Source organism: Chiloscyllium plagiosum, unplaced genomic scaffold (genome assembly GCF_037043375.1).
Source record: "Chiloscyllium plagiosum isolate Xiang-an unplaced genomic scaffold, Cpla_swu_hap1 HiC_scaffold_33, whole genome shotgun sequence".
Taxonomy (NCBI): Eukaryota; Metazoa; Chordata; class Chondrichthyes; order Orectolobiformes; family Hemiscylliidae; genus Chiloscyllium; species Chiloscyllium plagiosum.
The window spans coordinates 8,600,512-8,627,494 of NW_028270171.1; the positions used below are offsets into that span (position 1 = coordinate 8,600,512).

Consider the following 26,983-nt stretch of genomic DNA (forward strand, 5'->3'; position numbering starts at 1 on the left):
CCCCTCCTCCATTGTTGAATGGCAACATAGTCTCGAGAGGCTGAATGGTCTCCTTCCGTTCTCATTATGAAATTATAGATGGACGCTGCTTTTCCCTCTGGGAATGAGGAATATTTCACATCAGCTGCTCTAGCAATTGTTCCCCCACTCCGTCCTTACCTGATGGTATAAGTTACAGGCTGAAAACATACTCTCATTGTTGGAATAACATCTCTCTTTTACAGTATGTGGTGGTCTCAGATTTTCCTCCTTGCACTGTGCTTCCCATATGTCCAGAACAGACACCTTTGTCACCCAACCAACGTGACAATTTCTGCCGAGAAGGATGAATGCCCCATCTGTGTGACCCTAACTACCTCCATATGCAGTGGCTACTGTCCAACCAAGGTAATATTAGGGAGAACGGGGGGGTGGGGGAGGTGGGGTGGGGAGAGGGGTGTGTGACTGTGCATGTACGAGCTGGGATGGTGGGTGTGGGTGGGGTGACCTGCCATCATCATTACATCCACCCTCTTCACATTTTCTGTCTGTTTCACCTGATCACCTCTGATCAGGAGTCTTCCCAGTAGAGTTATGCAAGTGGCCATTCTTAATACATATCATTGAAGTATCCAAACCCACAACCACTTCCATCTGGAAGGACAAGGGCAGCAGGTATTTGGAAACACCACCACCTGCAAGTTCCCCTCCAAGCCACTCACCTCCCTGACTTGGAAATATACCGCTGTTTCTTCACAGTCATTGGGTCAAAATCCTGGAATTCCCTCCCTACCAGCACTCTGGGTCAACCCACAGCAAGTGGTCTGCAGCGATTCAAGAAGGCAGCTCACCCCCTCCTTCTCAAGGGCAAATACAGACGGGCTATTAATACTGGCCAGCCAGTGATGCCCAAGTCCCACAAGTGAATAAAAAAAAGAATAAAAAGCCCAGAAGGCTTTTTGACTGTGGGAGGAATCACAGGGGATCCTGTCCTAGTTCAAATCACCAGAAGCCAACATGAGATCACCAGTTAAAGGAAACAGTGAACAATTTTCCTGTGAACCGCCCTGGGGTCCTTGACACTAACTGAAGTGAGTCAACAAGGAGGTTGGGAGGTGATGGCCTAGTAGTATTTTCGCTGGGTCATCAATCCAGAGAACCAGGTAATGCTCTTCAGAAAACAAAAAGAGCTGGCGATCACAGCAAGTTAAACAGTGTCCATGGAGAGAGAGAGCAAGCTAACATTTCAAGTCTAGATGATTCTTCATTAGAACTGGGTTCTTAGGAGCTGGGTTCAAATCCTGCCATGACAGGTGGTGGAACTTACATTACGAGCCAATGGTGACCATTAAACGATCATCAATTTTGGATGTAGGTTTGCTCGTTGAGCTGGAAGGTTAGTTTTCAGATGTTTCATCACCATATTAGCTAACATTTTCAGTGATCCTCCAGATGTGGCACTGATGGTGTAGCCCGCTTTCTATTTATGTGTTTGGGTTTCCTTGGGTTGGTGATGTCATTTCCTATGATGATGTCATTTCCTGTTCTTTTTCTCAGAGGGTGGTCAATTATTCGGGAAGTCCCTTCTGTCTCACAAAAGGAACTGCTGTCTTTACCTTGTCTGACCTACCTGTGACTTCAGACCATAGCAATGTGGTTGATGCTTAACTGCCCTCTGGGCAATTAGGGATGGGCAATAAATGCTGGCCCAGCCAGTGACACACACAATGTGTGAATTAGTGAAAAAAAAAGCAGGGTGGAGACTGATAATATATCAGCTAAGTGAACCTCTGGGATAAGGGACTCCAGAACTAGGGGGCTTAGGTTTAAGGTGAGAGGGGAAAGATATGAGGGATCTGATGGACAACTTTTTCACACAGAGGGTGTGCATGTATGGAATGAGCTGCCAGAGGAAGTGGTGGAGGCTGGCACAATTACAGCATTTAAAAGACATCTGGATGGGTATATGAATAGGAAGGGTTTAGAGGGATATGGGCTGAATGCTGTCAAATGGGACTAGATTAGGTTAGGATATCTGGTCGGCATGGACGAGTTGGACTGAAGGGTCTTTTTTCCCTGCTGTACATCTCTATGATTCCATTTATGGAGCATCCCAGTGTGATGTGAATTTAACAGAGTGAATTGGATGAATTAAATGGACTTGATGGTTCTTGAGGTAGTTGCACTATTGAAGATGAGCCTAAGATTAATTGACTCTTGACCGATATCTAAATGATTTTGCTGGAAATTGCCGAGAGAGATGTGTATCAGATGGAAACAGGCCAGGAACCACTGTTCATGGGTCAAGTGATGTGTTGACATTCCCAGGAAAGGGTCATTATCAAAAACAGAACCTCGCATAAAAGTAGGAAGTGCAAGTTTGGAAAGTAGGGTTAATTACTACAATTAGGAAAGAACTCTGTAAATGTCTTTAAGTTTGAATCCAACAGAGGAAATTCTAATCCAGGATTTCACAAAGTGAAACTTGGGGTCATAAGCTCACGCGCTGCAATAGCCACTGCATAGCTCTTCCCCTTCACCTCTTTCAGGCCTTCTATCCTTCACCGCCTGCCATCTGGTTTCCTCACACCTGCTCTACTTTCAGATCATTTCAAAGGCTCAAAATGGAGTCACACTACGAAAATGTTCAAGAAGCTCCAGACCAACCTGGAGAGAAGAGACTGCAGTTCATTGCACAATGAAAGGGTTGCACAGCAGAGTCAACATGGGATTGGATAAAAACTTGAATGGGAGAAATTACAGGACTATGGGGAAGAGTCAGGACATAAAGGTGTAACTAGATTGTATGGAGCTGCCACATGCATATGCGATGGGTCTCCTGGTGTGGGAAGTAATTCCATGAAATCTAAAACAAGACACATTTCAGATATGGCTATGGTGCAAACTCAACTTGATTTTAGGGCTCAAAACATTAGTGGTTAGTAACACTTGAATTGAAATACTGTTAACCAAAGCTTGGCTTATAATTTCACAACGTGTAAAAACCTGAACAATAAGGAGTAATAAGGAAGGCAGATAGAACACTGGCTTTTATTTCAAAGAGATTACAGTATAATAGGGAAGTTTTGTTGAAACCATACAAGGTAATGGTCAGCACTACTACCTCACAGTGCCAGGGATCCTGGGTTTGATTCCCGCCTTGGGTGACTGTGTGGAGTTTGCACATTCTCCCTGTGTCTCCGTGGGTTTCCTCTGGGTGCTCCAGTTTCCTCCCACAATCCATAGATGTGCAGGCTAGGTGGATTGGCCATGGGAAATGCAGGGATACAGGAACAGGGTTGGAGTGGGTGGGGTGCTGTTTGGAAGGTCGGTGTGGACTCGATGAGCCAAGTGCCCAGCTTCCACACTGTATGGACTCTATTGTTCTACTAGTCAGGCTTTAGCTGGAATAACGTGAACAGCGATGGGTTTGTTGCACCTGCACATAGTATTCTTTAACTCTTACACCAGCAAAAGGACAATAAACTCAAGAATAATAAACAATATTTATTTAACACAAGTAATACTATAACAAAGTACACCATAAACTAACAAATTACTTTACTAATATATCTGCATTTTAACTTAACTCTGGGTGATCATATACCACCACACTAGAATTTGGCCTTACTCCACATGGTGAAGATGCTTGGTCTTCTCCAGGTGATCTCAGGGGTACCTTCTCTTCTCAGTAGTTCTTTTGCAGTTACTGCTCAAGTTCATAGAATCCCTACAATGTGGAAACAGGCCCTTCACCCCAACAAGTCCACACTGACCCTCTGAAGAGAAACCCATCCAGATCCATTTCCCTACTATCCTATATTTACCCTGGACTAATGCACCTAACCTACACACCCCTGAATACGATGGGCAATTTAGCATGGCCAATTCACCTAACATGCACATCTTTGGACTGTGGGAGGAAACCCACGCAGACACAGGGAGAATGTGCAAATGCCCGAGGCTGGAATCGAACACAGGTCCCTGGCGCTGTGAGGCAGCAGTGCGAACCACTCAGCCACCGTGACACCCCTGAGCACAGTGTGGCGGCGATTCTTATATACCAAAGCCTTCGCAGCCTTTTCGGAGGGACTCGAGTGTCCTCCAATGGATCGATCAGGCTCCATCACCCTGATCGATTGGACCCAGCCAGGCGTTGCCACGTTGATGGTAAGGTGATCCTTAGGCACACACGTAGCCTCCTCCGAATAAGCCTGCATGTCTGTCAAATACCTCGATTTTTCTGATCATCCTGACCATTGCCTCCATTCAAACCCAAATTCGGGCATGTATTATAGATGAAGGTGGAGCTGATGGTCATAGGTCAGGAAATTTTAAAAACATACAAAACTGGTAGATGGAAACTGTCTGTTGGTAGCTGCAGCTTGTCTGGATTCTTCAGCATGTGGATTAGCACAGTCACTTTGGTCAAAGTTGGTTCCCATTTCCTAGCATGCTTTAGTCATTGTCCATCTTTCATAACTCCATGATGAGTTCATTATTTTGAGTGGCTCCTACGACCACAGGTTCCTTAGCTAAGGAACGATACACTGCCTTTGGGGGTAAACCAGAGAAGGCTCATTGGAATGATACAATGTATGGAAGGAAATGCCTTCAGATGAGAGGTTGAGCCTGTACTTACTGGAATTTAGAGAATGAGAAGCAATCTTATTGAAATATACAGGGCTCTTGGGAGATTTGACAAGATAGAGGCAGAAAGTTTGTTTGCCCTTGTGGGAGAGTCCAGGACCACAGGGTATACTCTCAGAATAAAAAGGAGTCACACATTTAAGACAGAGTTGAGGAATATCTTATCTAAGATGAATCTGTGGAATTCTTTACCACATAGAGGCTGTGTCATTAATGTAGTCCGGGCCAAAATGGATTTTTATTCAGTAGAGAAATCATGGGTTATTGGGAAAAGTGGAGCTGAGGGTGATCAGAGCTGCCATGATTTCAACAAATGGCAGAGCATTCTCAAAGGCCTGATTCTGCTCCTTTGTTCTATGATCATAAATAATAGTTGAAGTTGTATATTTTCCCACTGTGATACATTATAGGAAGCATAGCTAGATTCTAAGATCGCACCAAGATTGGGAATAAGGGAATTAAACTAAAACTAAGACACTTTCTCATCAAGGCTATAAAATACGAACCAATGCTGTGTGGGGAGAATGTTTGAAACACCTGTGATTAACTAAATGTATTCTTTCGTTGACAGGAATCAGTGTATAAGAGCCCTCTCCTGTCAGTTTACCAGCATGTGTGCACTTACAAGGAGATTCAATATGAGACCATCAATCTGCCAGGTTGCCCCCTGGGCGTTGATTCCACCTACACCTACCCTGTGGCAGTCAGCTGTGAATGTAACCTCTGTAAAATGGATTACACCGACTGCACGGTGCAGAGCATCAAACCCGACTTCTGCAGTGCCAGGACACTGTCGTCGTGAGCTGTGCCTCTTCAACACCCATCACCTCTCTGCTCATCGCTGTTGTATTGTCTTCTGCTGCATTTTTGCTCATTCAGGGTTTCCTTCTGGGTGTCAGAGCCGGCTTCTCGTGACATCCCTGAAGCTCCTGTTTCTTCCTGCACTCACCCACTTCAGGGGAGCACAGTAAAGCACTGCATATTTAACATGCTGTGAAACCTGAAAAAGATTTCACTTGAATAGTTTTATAGATTGAACTCCCATTAATGCACCCAGGACTGCTGTTTTGGAAACAATTTAGGAGCTACCGTGAAATAAAGGCAGCAGTTTTGGATTTGGTATGGTGGGAGGGGGAAGACGATGAAGGAGAGAGAGAGAGAGAGATATGGTCAGAGGAAGTTGAAAAGTCACACAAAGTTAAGTGAGGAAAGGGATAGGGTCTTACAGCTGCAAAACTAGACAGACATTCTGGTTAAGTTTTTAAACTGACAAATTTCTCCTGGCTCAACCAATGTCATTTTGAATATTTTGTAACTGGGATGGTGGTATTTCCCCTCTCCTGACCCCGCCCCGGCCACTGACCCTCGTCCCTAATGCAGCAGAACAGCAGCACGATAAATCAATGTTTAATTTCAAAATACCGACTGTTTGAAAATAAAGGGTCCTAAACTCAAACCAAATGGAGTTGGGTGCAGTTAATTATTCCTTCAGTTGGAGTATTCGGCTAAATTACGGTCTGCTCAGCTGAAGAACCTGGGTCTGAGACAATTCTACACTGACAGGAAGGGAAGACACTGGGCTGCAAGGTTCAACATGAAATGTGTGCAGTTTCCTGAGTGTGGTGTTATGTGAATGCAGTTTCCTTGCTGCAACAATGGCAGGCATCAGAGGACTTTTTGGACAAAGGTATATTCAGCAGCAGAGGGTGAGTTTCAATTCACACAAACACCCATCCACCTTGTCCAGGAGAACCAAACGAAGCTGTGTAAAAGGAGTCGGCCCTCATTGCTGCACCTCACCTGGAAATACAGAATGCCATGTGAGAAAATTGTATAAATCACAGAACTGATTAGTAGTATTGTGTACAGTTTTGGTCATCTTGCTATAAGGAAGGATGTTATTAAACCGGAAAGAGCGCAGAAAAACTTTTCAAGGATGTCGCCAGTGCTCAGTGGACTGAGTTATAAGGAGAGGTTGCACAAGCCAAGATCTTTTTCTTTAGAGCGCAGGAGACTGAGGGGGAATCTTATGTAAGTGTATAAGATAATGAGAGGCATGGATAGGGTGAATGCACTCAGTCTTTTTCCCATGGTTGGGGAATCAAGGACTAGAGGCCATGAGTTTAAGGAAGGAGAAAAGAATAGGGAACTTGAGGGGCAACGTTTGTTTTTACACAGAGGGTGGTGCACATATGGAAATGGAAGTGGTTGAGGCGGGTACATTAACAACATTTAAAAGGCATTTTGACAAACACACGGATAGGAAAAGTGTAGAAGGATTTGGGCTAAATGCAGGGAATTAGGGTTAGTGTGAATGGAATGGTTGGAGTGGACAAGTTGGACTGAAGGGTCTGTTTCCATGCTGTACATCTCTATGACAATGTGAAGTAAAAATAGATTTTAAATTAAGGTTACTTAGCTCTTTTAACTGGCTGTTTGTGTAAGTTCATTGTTAGGTAACACAGAACGATGATATGTTGGAATACTAAATACTATTTAAACAGGTTGAGGTTCTGGATGTAAGTTTGCTCGCTGAGCTGGAAAGTTCAGTTTCAGATGTTTCATCACCATGAAGTAACATCATCACCGGAGGCTCACTGGCTACGTTACCTGCTATGATGGCAAAACGTCTGAAAATGAACCTTCCAGCTCAGCTAACAAACTTACACCCAGAACTATTTAAACAGTCTAACATAACCTACTGAACACCTTGCAAGCAGGAACTGAAAACCCCATATCATTGGATGCATGGAATGGGCTCTGGACACATCTAAGTAGCCCCATCAGACTAAGCCAAACAGCATCAGGTTGGCATTCCGAAAACCGAACATGGTTAAGTAGTTGCAATACTCATTCATACATTTGTATACATGTACGGTAGCCTCCTTGATGAGACAGTGGAAAGATTATTGGTTCCCATGGAACTCTATCCCATTAAGGCAGCCTTGGATAGTCCGTCTTACTGACAAAGAGAATATGGTATTGATTAAATTGGCACATTTCAGCCCCTTGGTGCACTACAGCATGGTTCTTCATTGTTCTAGCCATCACTTCAGAATCATGATGACCAACTGAATACAGGTTACTGAAGTAAAACACGGGTAAAGTTCAATGCAAAATTTAATTTTTTCAGGATTTATTATACAAAAGACAACTACAGGAAAAGATAAAACTTGACAAATATGCATCAATTCAACAAAGTGATCAGGTTTCTATTGTATCAAACATCATTGCTTTCAATCATTACACGCCTTCACGACAGTGAGGCTCAAGTGGTGTCCATTGATTCACCTTCTGCAAAAGAACAAAACATGAAATGTGTAAAACAGCTTCCTAGACAACGGAGGTAAAGTTTCTAATTCTCCTTGCTATCTGGTTACCACCGCAAAATGAGAGAGAGAGAACACATACATACACAGAATGTGCGAGTGGATGTGAGAGTGCAATTAACACCTCCATGTGAGGGTTGCAAACTCAAGTGCATGTCTTTACTGTTGCAAAACCGACAGGTAGAGAAACCTTTCAATGCAATACTTCAATCCACTTTCATGCTGGATGTAGTGAGAGAATATTCGAACGTGAGGTCAGTCCAGACTTTTCCTAACATATCATTGATTATAGAGTAGTCATAACACAACACTGTCTTTGTCATCTAGCTTTTAAAATACGAAGCAACAGTCAAAGGGAGGCACAGGAAAATGTACAATGGTCAGCAATCCTCAAACTGTCTGCCTGATTAAAAACTGTTACACCTAGTTTCTTACACCTACCTATTACGTTTCCCCCATTCTTCTAGATGAAAGTAACTTTCTAGTGTGCAATGCGCTGCTGCTCTCAGATGCCATTCTGCATGTGAGACAGGGCAGACAGGTTAATCAAGATGCACAGCAACAGCTTACCAAGAGTGCATTGTTAGCACAACCACTACCACCCTGAAATACATGGCAGCACCACCACTGGTAAGATCCTCTCAAATTGCAATGGGGATTCAAGGAATTTCAGTGCTGTGTCTGATTTAATCATAACAGCTTTCTGCTAACACAATATCTAAAATGGAACCACCCCTCTTTCTCCAGTACCTTGGTACAGGGTTTACCTTAAATGCCAGGCAATGATGGTTTCCAAAAAAAAAAATCAATAAATGTGATTGGATTTCACCAGCACGATCTCCATGCTGGAGATGATCAGGATCTTCACTGGACTAGTCACATTAACTTTTATATTAGGAGGATAGATGCTGGATACAATGACAAGTGGCTCACAACCTGAGATCGCCAAGTCCATCTTCAGTGAGGGAGAAAGTGAGGACTGCAGATGCTGGAGATCAGAGTTGAGAGTGTGGTGCTGGAAAAGCACAGCAGGTCAGGCAGCATCCGAGGAGCAGGAGAATCAACATTTCGGGCATAAGCCCTTCATCCTGCTGTGCTTTTCCAGCGCCACACTTTGGACCACCATCTCCAGTGAACTCGCAATGAAATACTTACAGCTGATTAGGCTGGTGGGAATGCAATAATCTGTCAACAGGATCGACACTACTTAGATCAGGGCAACTGGCTTGTTTGCTGCTCCTGCTACTGTTCAAAGTCCACTGCAACGCACCAAGCTTCCACCAACAGTATCTTCTCAACACCATGACTTTACCAACATTAGGAATCAGAGCAATAACATCAGGGAAAACTATCGTGCCTTGGCTAGAAATTTTTCATCATCACTGGCTCAAATCCCTGAGCTTCCCAAATGTATAAACAATGTGGGAACACTCATCAGGTGGAGCAGGCCTATTGGTATTCCGACCGGTGATCTTGCCATTGACTCTTCTCATGGGGATTTTGGTTTGATCCTTTGGTCAATTGACCAGATTTTAGTGCTTCACAGAAGCTTACGTTGTCAGCAGACACTTGAGACTTTTCTCCACAAGTGACGTAGCAGTCATTTTGAATGTCTCCCAGTTTATGCTGAAGGTGCTGCATGCTTACGGAAGGTGGTCTCTTTCTCCTGGCTGGCTGAGCCAATGCTGACCACCTTGTTGCTAGTAGATCTTGGTGTATCCCTGCCATTATCATGAAGCCAGCCCTTGATGCTCAGTCCCGTAGCCTCAGTGGAAGTATCCGGCTTTGATGAGTCCCAGGCTTTTGCGACAGTGGAATCAGCAGTGTGATCAGGATGGGAGAAAGTGAATAATGCAGATGCTGGAGATCAGAGTCGAAAAGTGTGTGGCGCTGGAAAAACACAGCCGGTCAGGCAGCATCCGAGGAGCAGGAGAATTGACGTTTCGACTGTAAGCCCTTCATCAGGAAGCCTCATTCCTGATGAAGGGCTTATGTTCGAAATGTCGATTCACCTGCTCCTCTGATGCTGTCTGACCGGATGTGCTTTTCCAGCATTACATTCTTCAAGTGTGATCAGGGTATTCCAGCCTAGTCTGTGAGATTTGCTAGATTTATATCTCTGCATGATGTGTGTGCAGGTTTCTGATCTGAAATCCCTTTGGTGATTGTCGCTTGATTGATTCTTATGCTTCGGCTTGAAATGGAAGTTCAGTTGTGAGTGAACAAGCCAATAATCTGTGTGGTAGTCAGCACTGGGCAAGACTCAAGTACGCAGCACATCCCCTAGGTCATGCTGTATTTGATCAGAGCAAGGATATCGCTAAGTGGTCACAGAGCCAGTGTTGTATAGCAATGGAACAGACCCTTCAGCCCAACTTGTCCATGCCGACCACATACCCTAAATGAATCTAGTCCCATTTGTCAGTATTTGGCCCATATTCCGCTAAATCCTTCCGATTCATATATCCATCCAGATATTTATCAATATTGTAATTGTACCAGCCTCTACCACTTCCTCCAACTTCTCATTCCGTACAGGTGTCGTGAAGTGACCTTTTTCGTTGAAAGAAGGTGTTATTTATGAACGGTTGTTTTATATGATTGTATCTTGATGTAATTTCTGTCTTGAGTATGCTTGCTTGCAGGGCTTCCATAGCCCTCTAAGGTACAGAATCCTAAAGATTCACCACCTTTAGTGAAGAAATTCCCTCTCAACACAGTCACAAGTGGCTTTGCTTTTATTCGGAGATTGTGCCCTGGTTCTGAAGTCACCAGCCAGGGGAAATATCTATAGCCACCTATCAGGCCCTGTTAGTATTTTCTAAATTCCAGTAAGATCACTTCTCATTCTTCAAAGCTCTGGAGAATACAGGCCGGTTTCTTCAGTCTCTCCTGGTAGAAACAAGCCTGCCATCCTCGGGATCAGTCTGCTAAACCCCAACTGCACTCCTTCTATGGCAAGTACATCCTTTGTTAAATAAGGAGATCAAAACCATACAAAATACTTCAGGTGTAGTCTCACCAATTCTCTGTACAACTGCAGCTTTACTCCAGTTTGGACGAAGACCAGCATATCATTTGCTTGTTGTATCTGCATGCTTGCTTTTACTGACTCACGAACATGGGGATGAACACTTCCCAAAATCTCACCATTTAAGAAATAATCTGCCTTTCTATTTGTTTCCATCAAAAACTGGATAACTTCCTTTCTTCATATTGTATTACAGCTGCCAAACTCTGCTACTCTGTTGAGTACCTTAATGGAGAGGTTCTGGGTGACTGCTACTATAGCCCACAGCCTCTGGTCAAATTGTAACAGCCAAGATTTCACTTATTAATAAATTGCTGTTGAAGTGAACTCACTCATTTCATTGAACATGAAGGCATCTTGATACTCTTTCATGTACTGTGTAGAGCGTGACTCATCCAGGAAGAGAGAGTAGACCCGCTTGATGTCATCCACTTGTACCTCTGTCCCCTGGTGCAAAGAAAAGAGGAAACAAATGGCTACTAGAACTAAAAAGAGAGAGAGAGTGCACTCGGTGAGAGGTATTAGATAAGATAAAGGAAAGTCAGACTGAGGAGTTTTCTGATCTCCGGAAATAAACTTATCTGCTCCAGGAGTACCCAAAGTGGCAGTTCAGACACCAAGTGGGATTGCAAGACCCAACACAGCCAGGGCTGAGCTCCTCCTCCCCCCCCACCACCACCCCTCCCCACCCCCCAACCCTGGAGGAGAAAGTGAGGACTGCAGATGCTGGAGATCAGAGCTGAAAATGTGTTGCTGGAAAAGCACAGCAGGTCAGGCAGCATCCAGGGAACAGGAGAATCGAGGTTTTGGTCATGAGCCCTTCCTCATTTAGAGGCTTGAAAGTTGTTGTGAACCCACTGTAAACACTGTGAAGGTGTGGAGATGCAAGAGGAGACCTAGCTTGGCCGGAGTTGCGGGGGTCCTGCTCCTTTGATGCTGCCTGACCTGCTGCGCTTTTCCAGCAACACATTTTCAACCCCCAACCCTGGGGATTCACAACAACTTTCAAGCCTCTAAATGGAGTCAGTGAAAAATATTTGAGAAGCAACGATGAATTTTGTGATCCCTTGCCACCTAACAATGTCAGTGGGGCAACAGGAGAAATACTGAGTGAAATGGAATAATATCACAATAAAAGGATTTTCTGCATTTGGCAGGTGTATCCGTGCATGCGCTCCTGTCTGTAGATCTGAGTTGGATTCCTTTGTAGCTATTAGCTTCTACCTGATCCAAAAATGCCCAATACCGACACCTGCTCCCCAAAAGGGGTAAGTACAACATCTCCCAGAGCCTATACCTCTCACTGCACGCAGGAAGATATAGAGAAAGATTTAAAAAGAACTTGTAGGAAGTGTGTCTGTTCACTATTTACCTTTCGTTTTTTACAGACAAGGTTAGCAGCAGTGATCAGTTGGATAGAATATCGAAGTGACGTTTCCAAGCCAATCCGTGTTAGAACAGTGTACGCATCCTCACTCATCTCCACATCCTCCTCTTCACACCTGTACATAACGGGGGGTGGGGCAACATTTAACAGATGACTTGCTGTATTAATACAGAGAAATGTGGCTGTGCTCAATAAACATATTTTCTTCCCTGACAGTTTGATTGTGTTAAATAAAAGTGGCCACATAGATAGGCCAGGGTCTGCAGTTACGCAGGTGGTGAGTTGCAGAACGTTGTTGAGTTCCTGGGCTACACTACATGGACTGAGGATGTGCAACAGCTGAAGGAAAGTCAAGGACTAAGATCATCATTTAATTCTCCCAAACAATCTGTTCTGTCAATTGAGGAGGGGGGAACTGAACTATAAACGTAGAAACTAGGACCAGGAGGCCGCCAAACAGTCCCTTGATTCAGTAAGATCACAGGTGATTTGATTACTTTGCATTTGTGTTCACACCTGACAATCTTTCATCCCTTTGCTTATCAGGAATCTATCTACCTCTAACTTAAAGATATTCAAAGAATGTTTCCACTGCCTTTTCAAGAAGAGAATTCAAGACTCTCAACCTTGGAAGAGAAGAATTCTTATCTCTGACTTAATGGGTAATTAATTCATCACTGTCATGGTGGAGCTCATGGTAATGTAAGAAGCTCTAAATCCTCACCCTGGGCATCATTTGCTCCCCAGTTTGTTTGGATTATGTCCGACTATGGGGAAAGGATCAATAACAAATGTGCTTAGTGTACAACAAGTTCACAAACACTACAATCCTCTATGTCCATTCAGATAGACATTCATACCGTGACAGGTTGTGCCTACATCTTGTTACACAGTTGCAGAGATGCCCAGCACAGAAATAGACCCTTCAGTCCAACTTGGCCATACCAACCAGATATTCTCAATTAATCTACTCCCATTTGGTTGATATCCCTTCCTCTTCATATACGCATCCAGATGCCTTTTGAATGTTCTAATTATACCAGCCTCCACTGCTTCCTCTGGCAGCTCATTCCATACGCTACCACCCACTGTGTGAAAAAGTTGCTCCTTAGGTCCCTTTTATATCTTTCCCTTCTTTCCTTAAACCTATGCCCTCTAGTTTTAGATTCCCCCACCCTGCAAAAAAGACCTTGGCTATTTATCGTATCCATGCCCCTCATGATTTTACAAACCTCGTTAAGGTCACCCCTCAGCCTCGGAGGCTCCATGGAAAATGACCTCAGCCTATTCAGCCTCTCCCTACAGCTCAAACCCTCCAACTCTGGCTACGTTCTTGTAAATTTTTTCTGTACCCTTTCTAGTTTCACAACAGCTTTTCTATAGCAGAGAAACCAGAGTTGAATGCAGTGTTCCAAAAATGGCCTAACCAATGTCCTGTACAGCTGCAACGTGATCTTCCAACTCCTGTACTCAATGCATTGACCATTAAAGGCAAGCATACCAAATGCTTTCTTCACTACCCTATCTACCTGTGACTCCACTTTCAAGGAACTATGAACCTTCACTCCAAGGTCCCTGTGTTCAGCAACACTCCCTAGGACCTTGCCTTCAAGAGTATAAGTCCTGCCCTGATTTGTACTACCAAAGTGTAGCACCTCACATTTATCTAAATTAAACTCCATCAGCCACTCCTTGGCCCATCTGATCCAGGTCCCTTTGTAATCTGAGGTAACCTTCTTTGTTGTACACTACACTACACTAATTTTGGCGTCATCTGCAAATGTACTAACCATGCCTCTTATGTTCACATCCAAATCATTTATATATACAACGAAAAGCAGTGGACCCAGCGCCTGTCCTTGTGGCACACCACTGGTCACAGGCCTCCAGTATGAAAATGAACCCTCCATCACCACCCTTTGTCTCCTAACTTCTAGCCAAATGGCTAGCTCTCCCTGTAGTCCATGTGATCTGAACTTGTTAACCAGTCTACCACGTGGAACCTTGTCGAACGCCTTACTGAAACTCGTACAGACAACGTGCATCCCCTGCCTTCATCAATCCTCTTCGACACTTTTCCAAAAAACTCAAGTTAGTGAGACACTATTTCCACACACAAAGTCATGTTGATCATCCCTAATAAGTCCTTGCCTTTCCAAATACATGTAAATCCTATCCCTCAAAATGCCCTCCAATAACCTGCCCACCACTGATGTCAGGCTGACTGGTCTACAGACCTGATGTCCTACTGATGTCAGGCTCACTGGTCTACAGTTCGCTGGCTTTTCCTTATCACCTTTCTTTAAAAAAATGGCCCCACGTTAGCCAACCTACATTGTTCCAATACCTCACTCATGGCTATCAATGACACAAATATTTCAGCAAAGGGCCCAGCAATCACTTCCTTAGCCTCCTAGATGGTAGAACAAGTGTGAGAATCTGAATGTTGGTTGTATTTGGAAAGGCAAGGACTTATTAGGGATGGTCGACATGACTTCTTGTGTGGAAATAGTGCCTCACTAACTTGAGCTTTTTGGAAAAGTGTCAAAGAGGGTTGATGAAGGCAGGGGATGCACATTGTCTGTACAAGCTTCAATAAGGCGTTCGACAAGGTTTCACGTGGTAGACTGGTTAACAAGTTTAGATCACATGGAATACAGGGAGAGCTAGCCATTTGGATACAAAATTGGCTAGAAGTTAGGAGACAAAAGGTGGTGATGGAGGGTTCATTTTTAGACTGGAGGCCTGTGACCAGTGGTGTGCCACAAGGATCGGCGCTGGGTCCACTGCTTTACGTCGTTTATATAAATGGGTTTTAAGTCTCCTTTAGGTAAAGCAAATACACATCACTGAAAACAAGTCAAGATGCCTGATTGAAACATTCATAAAGGGACATGAGATGATGCTGCTCCTTTAATAAGGTTATGTTGCCCTTGGCTATTTTTTCAGAGAGGTCGTAAAAGACACAGACTCTGCAAAGTCTAAATTGAAGGGTTTTAGAGCCAATTTGATTAGAGCTAAACAGATACTGCCTCAGGCAAAAGGCTTTCAAGTTTTAAAAAAACACTTGTACAATGAAAGGGGAGTGAGCAGTTCTCCCAGCTCAGCTTTTCTCTGGCACTCTGGCTGTTCACTGACAGTGGTCAGGCAGCTGTAAAAGTTGCTGGACCCAAAGATGCAGGTGCAGGCTGATCCTCCCTCTCTCTCTCTCTCTGACATCTCTCCTGTAAGACCCTGTGTTTGATTGTACCTTTTGTGCCAAAGGCTGTTTATGGGGACTGTTACAGGTATTTGGAACAGCATCATTAAGTTGGGATGATCTGTTGGGTTTTTGTAGAGGTTAAGTGATTCAGTATTCTTTTCTCTTTTGTTTGTGTTTCATTCGGTAATCTTGTAAATAAATTCTGTTTTGTTTAAAACTGAGTGGTTTGATCAGCTGATTATCTTCTGGAATATCCACTTTACACCTGCTTAAAACAAAATTAGAGTCTGGGCCACTTTCTTGAAATGTGTTGAGGGGGTCTGGCCTGGTCCATCACAGACATTACATTAAAATCAAAGTCAGACCACTCAAGAAAGCATTTGAGAAACACTTCCTCACTCACTCCTACCAAGAGTCGGTCTCGTTTTACCAAAAATTTAAAGTCTAAGATTAATTTTTTTTTTGCTAGGTCAAGGTTATTAAGGAATATGGAATCAAAGTAAGTTATTGAAGTCATAGATCAGCCACAACCTTGGTGGATAGTGGAAAAACATGAGAGTCTGAATGTTGTGTTCGAGTGAGTCAAAGCAAAAATGGTCTCTCCTTAACCTGGAGTGCTGAGGTCAGTTATAACAATTTTGGTGAGAACTACTGAAAGGTACAAGAGTGTGGGATGCAGGTTAATACAGTAAATGAACTGCCCTCCCTTTATTTATGGACCTCTTCAAAGATGGTCACAACTGAATGCTCGCTGTGCTGGAATCTCAAAACCGGTTGCTACAATTATGCTACACAGTAGTTTTAAAAAAAAAACTCAAAGCTTCTCATTCACTTTTCCTAACATTCTGAAAGCTTCACCTGATCTTGAGGATCTGTTTTGTTTCCTTCTCGTTGTAGGGTGATGTTGAGATGATTACCAATCGATCCAGCAAGTCAATTGGAATTCCATGAGGGCTTTTGTAGTTTGTACCACGGATCCTGAAAAACAAAAGATATTAAGCAAAATGCACACCCTTTCTCACTGTCTTATATTTCAATGTATCAAGGTTTCACAGCCCAGCATTGTGAAATGATTTTGCTTCAAATGGGATTTTAAAAATTCTTTTCACAGGATATAGAATTGTCGGCTACACCAGCATTTGTTGTGTCCCCCTTAATTGCCCTTGTGGTTGGTGACATTGAGCAGCATTCTTGAACCACTGAATCCCATGTAAAAAGTGGCTGAACACAAAAATGTCCTGAAAATTTCTTTTACCAAGGAATTGTGTAAGTATAAGCATTGTTAATTATCTTTAATAAATGCACAGGCCTCTTTAAATATTTAGAAATCCGGGAGTCCCTTTTGTCTATCTTCTATTACTCTCAAGACTGTGTTAAAATCCCCAAAACGACCTCAGCGTTCTGACTTCTGTAACGCTCTTTGTTGTCATTGTTCTGTGACCTACTGCAACATTCCTGGACTGATCTCCTCAATGTTCCCTGACTTTCATAGAACAAGGGAGTCGGAAAAGGGGTGCAGGGAAAGGGCAGGAAAGTGGGCGTGAGGAATGTCGGAACATTCACAATTCTATAGAACGGAGGAGCAGGATCAAGGGCCTGAACGGTCGACTCCTGCTCAAATCACATGCCTTGCCCTCACTGCTCTTTGTCCTCCTCGACGCTTCTCCTGATCTCCAACTCCTACACTACACCTGACCTCTCAAGGACTTTGCTGCTCACACGCACCCCATCCACATCCCAGTCTGCAACTCCTGAGCTAACCAACCTTCGTTTCTGCCTCTGATTCACTTCTCCAGCTATGAGGTATGACTGCAGAGGCCGCAACAGCCGAGCCTGAGACAGACGGAATCTCTGATTTAAGGAGCAGCGAGGTCTTTCCCTCCTCCTGTTGCTCCCCACTGCACTCCATTGCTAAGAGCTTGAAGTGCCCATTTTCGTTTAGACACTTCGCTGTTAAAAATTGATTGTTTGTTGGAGCTATCAGTTGACTGACAGTCGCTTGGATTAAGCTGCTCCTTGAGTGGCTTTGTAGGTTGTCAGACAGTCACGCTGGAAACAAGTGGAAACGGGGGCTGTGAAACTGAGTGTTCCAATTGTTTTCAACACAATTGTCCAGAAATCCATGTTACAGCCCAAGAAGCAGCTAATCAGAGTTACCACCAGTCAAATTACAAATGGATTTTTTTTAATACATAAAGAAAGTCCTTGAAGGTTGGAAAGAAGAATCCAAATGGTAGTTTTCCAAAATCCTAATGGCAAAGATTTCTCAGCTCTGGTGTGGTGCAAGTGCGCTAACAGTACTTCAGCAACTCACAGTTAATAGGAAATGGCTTTACAGTTTTACTAGTGGACCCAGCCACACGTCTGGGCCTCCCACGAAGAAAATATTTGAACAGCTTTCATTGACAATGTGGTGGTACCTGGTTATCCCGCGGTTTGTTGCCATGATCAACACAGGGGCCATGTCACTCTCCAAGCCACGGTTTAGGAAGGAGAAGCATTCTATGTCCAGCATGTGGACTTCATCGATGAACAGCACCTGGAAAAGTCCAGCACAAGACCAGTCAATGTGCTGTACTTTCAGTAACACTTCATGAGGGAGGCCAGTATGAAGGACCATATCTTCATCACACCAAACAAAGTAACAGGAGTGAAAGAACCGGATCACTGCACACTCACCCCAGGGATTATCTCTGCTTTTCCCTCTTCCCTCCATTCAGCCACCTTGGCGTTGATCTGCTCACGAACTTCAGACTTTATTTCTCCAGTATCACCTGTGAAGATGCAGCATATTGATAACGCTTATCTAAGCTTAGTGCTTCTGTGACTGACATGGATGCACAACGCTGAAATCCATGCTCCCAGTAACCGGTATTATTGACTTGAGATGCAATAACTACAAGATTGAAGGAGAAATTGCCTTTAAAAAATACCAGAGAACGAGGACAAACTGGACAGTGGAAACTACCCAAAGAAGAGGCAAAACAATGCCAATGGCCCAACTAGGGCTTTGGAGAGAATGAACATTTGTGCCACATCAGCCACCTGTCAGACCAGTGAAAATCCAACAGGTCAAAGCCAACAAATATGAAATAGAAACAAAATTGAGACAGCAATTCTGATCTCCCTGCTATAGGAATGATGTCGTGAAACTTGAAAGGGTTCAGAAAAGAATTACAAGAATGTTGCTGGGGTTCGAGGATTTCTTCTCTCGGGACAGGCTGAATAGACTGGGGTTATTTTCCCTGGAGGGTTGGAGGCTGAGGGGTGACCTTTTAAAGGTTTATTATATCATGAAGAGCATGGATAGGTGAATAACCAAGGTCTCTTCCCTGGGGTGGGGGAGTCGCAAACAAGAGGGCATGGGTTTAAGGTGAATGGAGAAAGATTTAAAAGGGATGTAAGGGGTAACGTTTTCATGCAAAAGGTGGTGTGTGTATGGGATGAGCTGCCATAGGAAATGGTGGAGGTTGGTACAATTACAGCATTTAAAAGGCATCTGGATGGGTATATGAATAGGCAGGGTTTCAAGGGATATGGGCCAAGTGCTGGCACATGAGACTAGATTAATGTATGATATTTGGATGAGTTGGACCCAAGGGTTTGTTTCCATACTGTACAATTCTATGTCTGTGTTTGGAGCACAGTTTGCCAATGTATCAGGAAAGGGATGTTGATATCTGGACCACAGGCTGTAGTTTAGTCATACTGTGTTTGAGACACATGGGGCTCACGAAATACAGTAGAAAACTTTTTGACCTATGAGCACCACGGTTATGACAGCAGGGACAAAAATAATTAAAATAAAGAGGCAGTAAAATAGCAGTAACGTGCAGTTTGCTAGGATTTTTCACCCAGGCCACAACAGATCCGACAGCTATGATGATGATTTGGGTTGTGAAATCCTACATGGCAGTGAAGGATGTGCGTACAAGGGTTATACAAAACATAGGAGAAAGTGAGGACTGCAGATGCTGGAGTACCAGAGTTGAAAAATGTGGTGCTGGAAAAACACAGCAGGCCAGGCAGCATCCGAGGAGCAGGAGAATTGACGTTTCGGGCATAAGCCCGATTCCTGAAGAAGGGCTTATGCCTGAAACGTCGATTCTCCTGCTCCTCGGATGTTGCCTGGCCTGCTGTGTTTTTCCAGCACCACATTATACAAAACATAGCACAGGTTAATAGTATTTTTCTTTCTGCCTCTCATGCTGAGCTTTAGGCTGCAATTGAAAGCTTGCTTGATGATTGGTTACATTCACTTTGCGTCCAACACTGCATACTCATCCTTCCCATGATGCAGGCAACAAGCTGGTGGACCTCTGTTTGTGTGTTTCAGAAACAGTGTCAATCAAATCTAGCCAGATGAACATTGTAAGTATGTGTTATAGCAAGGTATGCAACCTGGCAGCAGAGCATTAAATCTGAGCCTGATTCCACTTTCATCTTAATTTCACAAAATGTTTTAGTTGGCAGGAAGGGATGTTAGGAAGTTGAAGTTAACGAATAAAGACTAGGTGGGAGTCCAGGTTCAATCTCCTTTCATCTCAGCCTACAGGTTCCAAGATCAACTGAAGTGACACTGCCACTGGGAAGCCTGAGATCAGCTTGCAGAGCAGACACAGCCCTGCACTCAGTCGATGGCTATCTTTTGGAGGTACTGTGGGCGGCACGGTGGCACAGTGGTTAGCACTGCTGCCTCACAGCGCCAGAGACCCGGGTTCAATTCCCGCCTCAGGCGACTGACTGTGTGGAGTTTGCACGTTCTCCCCGTGTCTGCGTGGGTTTCCTCCGGGTGCTCCGGTTTCCTCCCACAGTCCAAAGATGTGCAGGTCAGGTGAATTGGCCATGCTAAATTGTCCATAGTGTTAGGTAAGGGGTAAATGTAGGGGTATGGGTGGGTTACGCTTCGGCGGGGCGGTGTGGACTTGTTGGGCCGAAGGGCCTGTTTCCATACTGTAAGTAATCTAATCTAATCTGTGGGACACATTCGAAGCACCTAATCTTTCACAATCTGCAGCGGCTGCCCTTGGAGGAGCTGAAAGGCCGGAGCAAATCTTACCGGAGAACAGAGCCAAAAATCCCTGTGTCCTACTGTTGATCACATCAATCTCATGTAATGTCACTGTATGAACCACCTCCTTCCGTTTCTGAAGCTCTCCGTCTGGGCACTGCACAAATTTTGTCTGCAGAAAGGAATGTTTTGACAAGGTTATCTTTTAATTTCAGTTTTGTTTTCCCATTCACACCCACCTGGTTTCCTGAGGTAGCGGTGCATTTTTACCAACTCAGTGAGCCTACGTCAGCATTGTAAACAAGTTATTCTGTCAGTGTTAGAAATGCAGGCTTCTTTTGCAGCTCCAGAGATGATGGAGAGGAGTTGGTGCATGTCACAATACATCTGAAAATAGGTTGATTAAAATAGAAAGAGCTGGGTTCTGTGAGGACACTTTTGGAATAGTGGTAGTGTCCCTACCCCTGGGCCAAGAGGTCTGAGTTCAACTCCCCACCTGCCCTGGATGTGCGTCACAACATGTTGGAACAGGGTGATTAAAACAGCTGCTAAGAGTTGGGCTCCTTCCTCTTCAAATCCATTTTAATTCCCTATCCTTCCCTCTCATCATCCCTGCTGGGCACTGCTTGTATAAACAACAATTTACTGGTGACAAGGGTTATTCAGTGGAAGACACCTGGGAATCACTTGTCCAAGATTTCCTGAAGTGGAGGAGGAGCATCCGGGAAGGTGTTGAAAAAGCAGAACACACACCTATTCCCGGAACCACCTTCTGTTCCAAGTGTTACAGAGCCTGCGGCAGCTGCGTCAGCCTGTACAGCCATCTACGGACACACCCTAAGAATGGGAGAGAGTCATCTTCATCTGCAAGGGACCGCCAATGAAAAAGTGAAAGTTTTAAAACAAAACAACTGCTTCCTTGTAAGACTTCTGCGGTGTAGCGGTAGTGTCCCTACCTTTCAGCCAGAAGGTCCAGGTTCAAGTCCCAACTTCAGAGGTATGTTATAACACATCTGAATATTTGGGTTCCCACCACTTCCAATTCCATTTTACTTTAATCCCTCAGTCTTTCCCTACATTTCCATTTTGTTAATTGTGCCTTTTACTTAGTGGGCAGTGCTTTAACTTATTAATTTAATGGTGATATTGGTGTTTTGAAAAATAAGGATTCACTTACTGACACCAAGGAGAAAGAATGCTATTCCCCACAGAAACGCACATGCGCATTAACATATGCATCTGTGAATGGGAAAGGGATTGGGCAAGGACAGGACCACGGGCGAGGAAGGAAGGAGCATCAGACTCCATCGTTACCCCCCCATCCATATTCTCTTCACAGTACCCCCCCACCCCCTTACATTCACTCATCCAACCCTCCAGCCTCATCCATGCCCTGCCCCATCCTTCCAACCTCATTCATTCTCAACTCCCTACAGTAAACTCCCCCACCCAAAAATTCATATTTTGGAGAGACCCCCTCCCCTACCAATCCTAGAGACCTTTTCTTCTGCCGAATCCTGTTTCAATGTCACATTTGTTCTGTGTTTAAGCACAGTGTGGGCTTTGTACATAACACAAAGACAGAGGGTTTTACCTGATCAGGCATTCCCCTAGACGTTGTGGGAAGCCAGGGCAGGGATTGTTGGGCCCCTTACAGAGATATTTGTATCATTGACAGCCAAGGGTGAGATGCCGGAAGATTGGAGGTTGGGTAGTGTGGTGCCATTATTTAAGAAAGGCGATAGGAAAAGCCAGGGAACTATAGACCAGTGAGCCTTATGCTGGGTAAGTTGTTGGAGGGAATTCTGACAGAAAGGAATTATTTATTTGAAAGGCAAGGAATGATTAGGGACAGTCAACATGGCTGTGTGCATGGGAAATCGTGTGCCTCGAGATTTGGTGTTGGGTACACCGCTTTTCGTTATTTATGTAAGTGATTTAGAGTCATAGAGATATACAGCATGGAAACAGACCCTTCAGTCCAACCCGTACATGCCGACCAGATATCCCAATCCAATCTAGTCCCACCTGCCAGCACCCGGCCCATATCCCTCCAAACCCTTCCTATTGGTATACGTATCCAAATGCCTCTTAAATGTTGTAATTGTACAAGCCTCCACCACTTCCTCTGGCAGCTCTTTTCACACACGTACCACCCTGTGTGTGAAAAAGTTGCCCCTTAGGTCTCTTTTATATCTTTCCCTTCTCACCCTAAACCTATGCCCTCTAGTTCTGGACTCCCCGACCCCAGGGAAAAGACTTTGTCTATTTATTCTATCCATGTCCCTCATGATTTTGTAAACAACTAGAAGGTCACCCCTCAGCCTCCGACGCTCCAGGGAAAACAGCCCCAGCTTGTTCAGCCTCTCCCTATAGCTCAAATCCTCCAACCCTGGCAACATCCTTGTAAATCTTTTCTAAACCTTTTCAAGCCTCATAATATCTTTCCGATAGGAAGGAAGCCAGAACTACATGCAATATTCTAACAGTGGCCTAACCAATGTCATGTACAGCCGCAGCATGACCCCCCAACTCCTGTACTCAATACTCTGACCAATAAAAGAAAGCATACCAAACGCCTTCTTCACTATCCTGTCTACCTGCGACTCCAGTTTCAAGGAGCTATGAACCTGCACTCCAAGGTCTCTTTGTTCTGCAACACTCCCTAGGGCCTTACCATTAAGTGTATAAGTCCTGCTAAGATTTGCTTTCCCAAAATGCAGCACCTCGCATTTATCTGAATTAAACTCCATCTGCCACTTCTCAGCCCATTGGCCCATCTGATCAAGATCTGAGGTAACCCTCTTCGCTGTCCACTATACCTCCAATTTTGGTGTCATCTGCAAACTTACTAACTGTACCTGTTATGCTCGCATCCAAATCATTTACGTAAATGACAAAAAGTAGAGGACCCAGCACCGACCCTTGTGGCACACCACTGGTCACAGGCCTCCAGTCTGAAAAATAACCTTCCACCACCACCCTATGTCTTCTACCTTCATGCCAGTTCTGTATCCAAATGGCTAGTTCTCCCTGTATTCCGTGAGATCTAACCTTGCTAACTAGTCTCCCATGGGAACCTTGTCTAATGCCTTACTGAAGTCCATATAGATAACATCTATCGCTCTGCCCTCATCAATCCTCTTTGGTACTTCTTCATGAAACTCAATCAACTTTGTGAGACATGATTTTCCACTCACAAAGCCATGCTGACTATCCCTAATCAGTCCTTGCCTTTCCATATAAGTGTACATCCTGTCCCTCAGGATTCCCTCCAACAACTTACCCACCACCGACATCAGGCTCACTGGTCTATAATTCCCTGGCTTGTCCTTACGACCCTTTTAAACAGTAGCACCACGTTAGCCAACCTTCAGTCTTCCAGCAACTCACCTGTGACTATCGATGATACAAATTTCTTAGCAAGAGGCCCAGCAATCACTTCTCTAGCTTCCCACAGAGTTCTTGGGTACACCTGATTCTCGGGTCCTGGGGATTTATCCACCTTTATGCGTTTGAAGGCATCCAGTACTTCCTCTTCTGTAATATGGACATCTTGCAAGGTTTCACCATCCATTTCCCTACAGTCTATATCTTCCATATCCTTTTCCACAGTAAATACTGATGCAAAATACTCATTTAGTATCTCCCCCATTTTCTGCGGCTCCACACAAAGGCTGCCTTGCTGATCTTTGAGGTGCCCTATTCTCTCCTAGTTACTTAATGGTTTGCATTTTGGTAAGACAAACCAGGGCAGGACTTGTACAGTTAATGGTAGAGCCCTGGGAAGTGCTGCTGAACAAAGAGACCTTTAGGTGCAGGTGATCAGTTCCCTGAAAGTGGAATCGCAGGTAGACAAGGTGGTGAAGAGGTGTTTGGAATGCTTGTCTTTATTGGTCAGAACACTTGAGAATAGGAATTGAGGCATCATGTTGCAGCTGTACAGGACAATGGTGAGGTCACTGTTAGAATACTGAATTCAATTCTCATCACCCTTCTATAGGAAGGATGTTGTTAAACTTGAGAGAGCGCAGAAAAGATTTGCTGGGAATGGAGGGTTTGAGTCACAGGGACAGTTTCAGTGTTGTTCCCGGGAGCGTCGGAGGCTGAGCGATGATCTTACAGAAGTTTATAAAATCATGAGGGGCACATATAAGGTGAATAGCTAAGGTCTTTTTTCTAGGGTGGGGGAGTCCAAAGGTTTAAAGTGAGAGGGGAAAGATTTAAAAAGAACCCGAGGGGTAACTTTATCACGCAGATAGTGGTGCTTGTATGGAATGAGCTGCCAGAGGAAGTGACGGAGGCTGGTACAATTACAACATTTAAAAGGCATCTGAATGGGTGAATGAATAGGAAGTGTTTAAGAGGGATATGGGCCAAATGCTGACAATGGAATTGTAACAGACTGGGATGTCTGGTCGGAGCGGACAAGTTGGACCGAAGGATCTATATTCGTGCTGTATGATTCTATGATTCTCTAAACACAAGTTTCTGAGTGAATGCGCACACAGTTGCTCTGCGGATACAGTGTCAACAGACACTGCCTTAAGAAACAGCTGGTTCCCACTCTTTCCAATTCCATTTTGATCTTGCCTTTCCCTTTTTCCCTACCCTGTGGTTTTATTGCACTGTCCCAGTGGTCAGTGCCTGTAATTCGTTAGTTGTTTAATTCGTGAAACTGGCAATTTAAAATTGAAATTGAAAGTTTATTATGACCCCCCCCAAACTCCATTTTGATTCAGTCCCATCCATTGTTTCAGCCTCTTTTTGTTATTGTTACATTGCCCTGGAAGGGTGTGTAATTTGATTACAGGGTGATCGGGTAATTTGGTGATCAGTTAAACTGTAAAGAAAAGTGCTGAGTTCCTACAGCTCCCAGTGAGCAGTGTTTGTGTAATTTGTTAACTAGGGATTTGGTAGTTTGATTTTCTTAGAAACAGCTGGCTTCTTTTTGGACACAGAAGGGCCAAAAAGGAAAGGTAGAAACTGGTGTTTGTTTTAGACTATAGATTTACAATAAAACTCTTGTAAATCTCTGAAAGACATTTGCTGCCTAATTTAACATCTGCAACTATAAACAATTTAACAGTCCAGTGTAATCCAACAAACACACACAGAAAGATATCATCTAGTCAGTCACTAACAACATCTTCTCCAATTTCTCCTCTTGCTCTTCAAGGGGAAGGGTGTGGTGGACTTCAATGAAAATCTCAATAGGGTCTACGTGTGTGTGTGTGGGTGAAGCTTCCTTCCCTCCACCCTAACCACTGAAAACTGCCACTAAATGTTAACATGCACACTGATATTTTCAGTAGGAGCTTCTCATAGAAACAGAAAATAGGAGCAGGAGTAGGTCTACTCCGCCATTCAATGTGATCACCCAACTCAGTAACCTGTCCCCTCTTTGTCTCCTTTGATCCCTTTAGCTCCAAGAACTATATCTAACTCATTCAGTGTCTCAGTTCTCCAGCAGCTAGGGTTTTAAGTATACCGCCCAAACAAAATCACCAACTGCAGATGACGTACCTGGGCTCCCATTGCATCGTAATCACGAGCTCGCGTGAAGGACCGCCCCAGCTTGCTAATCTTTCCTGTTGCTTTATCAATGGTAATCACATCTCTACAAAAAGCAGGGAAATCAAAGTTACACCGTTAGTTATATCAGACAGCTGTTAAAAACCTTGGGCTCCATCCCATATGAAGTAGTACAATTTAATTTTAAAAGAATTGAAGTTGCTCCCCCAACCAGGGCCTACTAACCAACACAAAAAAGCAATCAAAATTAGGACATTACTCATCCCTGTGACTCGACCACATCTGTGACCCATTGGACAAAATGAAACTCTCAGCCATAATGTCTTCACCCGCGGAAACAGAAAATCAAAGTCAAGTTGGACTGAGGGGTCTGTTTCTGTGCTGTATAATTGTGACTCCTTTTCACCAGGCTTTTGTTATGTTCCTGTTCAAGCAGCATTTACAGAAGGGTTGTGACAAAAACATGACTGCAATAGCAGCATCAGATAGAGAGATATTGTTCAGCAAGGGGGTGAAACCTTGTCGTGGACATGGACAGGAATGTGGATTTCTGGTTACGATCAGAGCAGCTATCGTCTTCTTAAACATCATAGCTGGCTCCAGGCTCAATCTTGCTTCTCGTTCAGATGTCCAACATCTGGAAGTGCATGTGCTTTGGAAAATAGCTACCTGAGCAGATGGCAAGATCACCAATAGGGGATACCTCCTCGAGGACAGTACAAAGGGAAGTAGGCAAGTTGCAGCACCACTTACATAACGATATACATAGCTCCCTCGCAGAACTTCAAGTTATTACACTAACTTCAAAGGCAACACTGATCATCTTTATATGTTGCTGCAGCTCAGATAAGGGGTTGGC

At 44.1% G+C, this 26,983-nt stretch overlaps 2 protein-coding genes across 2 annotated transcripts in view; one reads left to right on the forward strand and one right to left on the reverse strand.

The window, feature by feature from the left end:
- The first annotated feature begins 207 nt into the window (after positions 1-207).
- On the forward strand, positions 208-5,431 carry LOC122542009 (lutropin subunit beta-like). The gene is made up of 2 exons (XM_043679302.2): positions 208-387; positions 5,201-5,431. The coding sequence occupies exons 1-2, from the start codon at positions 226-228 to the stop codon at positions 5,429-5,431; spliced, it is 393 nt and encodes a 130-aa protein (XP_043535237.1). The 5' UTR covers positions 208-225.
- Positions 5,432-7,736: 2,305 nt separating this feature from the next.
- The window catches only part of ruvbl2 (RuvB-like AAA ATPase 2), a 30,123-nt gene continuing 10,876 nt past the window's right edge, over positions 7,737-26,983 (reverse strand). The window contains exons 8-15 of the mRNA XM_043679621.2: positions 26,116-26,209; positions 20,638-20,761; positions 18,258-18,352; positions 17,999-18,117; positions 16,437-16,556; positions 12,362-12,491; positions 11,322-11,436; positions 7,737-7,923 (exon numbers count right to left, since the gene is read on the reverse strand). Coding sequence (XP_043535556.1) covers positions 7,898-7,923; positions 11,322-11,436; positions 12,362-12,491; positions 16,437-16,556; positions 17,999-18,117; positions 18,258-18,352; positions 20,638-20,761; positions 26,116-26,209 — 823 coding nt within the window. The 3' untranslated portion in view covers positions 7,737-7,897. The remainder of the gene's footprint in view (positions 7,924-11,321; positions 11,437-12,361; positions 12,492-16,436; positions 16,557-17,998; positions 18,118-18,257; positions 18,353-20,637; positions 20,762-26,115; positions 26,210-26,983) is intronic.

Coding starts and splice junctions, on each gene's coding strand:
- LOC122542009 (XM_043679302.2), top strand. CDS start 226: ATGTGGTGGTCTCAGATTTTCCTCCTTGCACTGTGCTTCCCATATGTC. Junction 388..5,200: donor GTGGCTACTGTCCAACCAAG/GTAATATTAGGG, acceptor TTTCGTTGACAG/GAATCAGTGTATAAGAGCCC.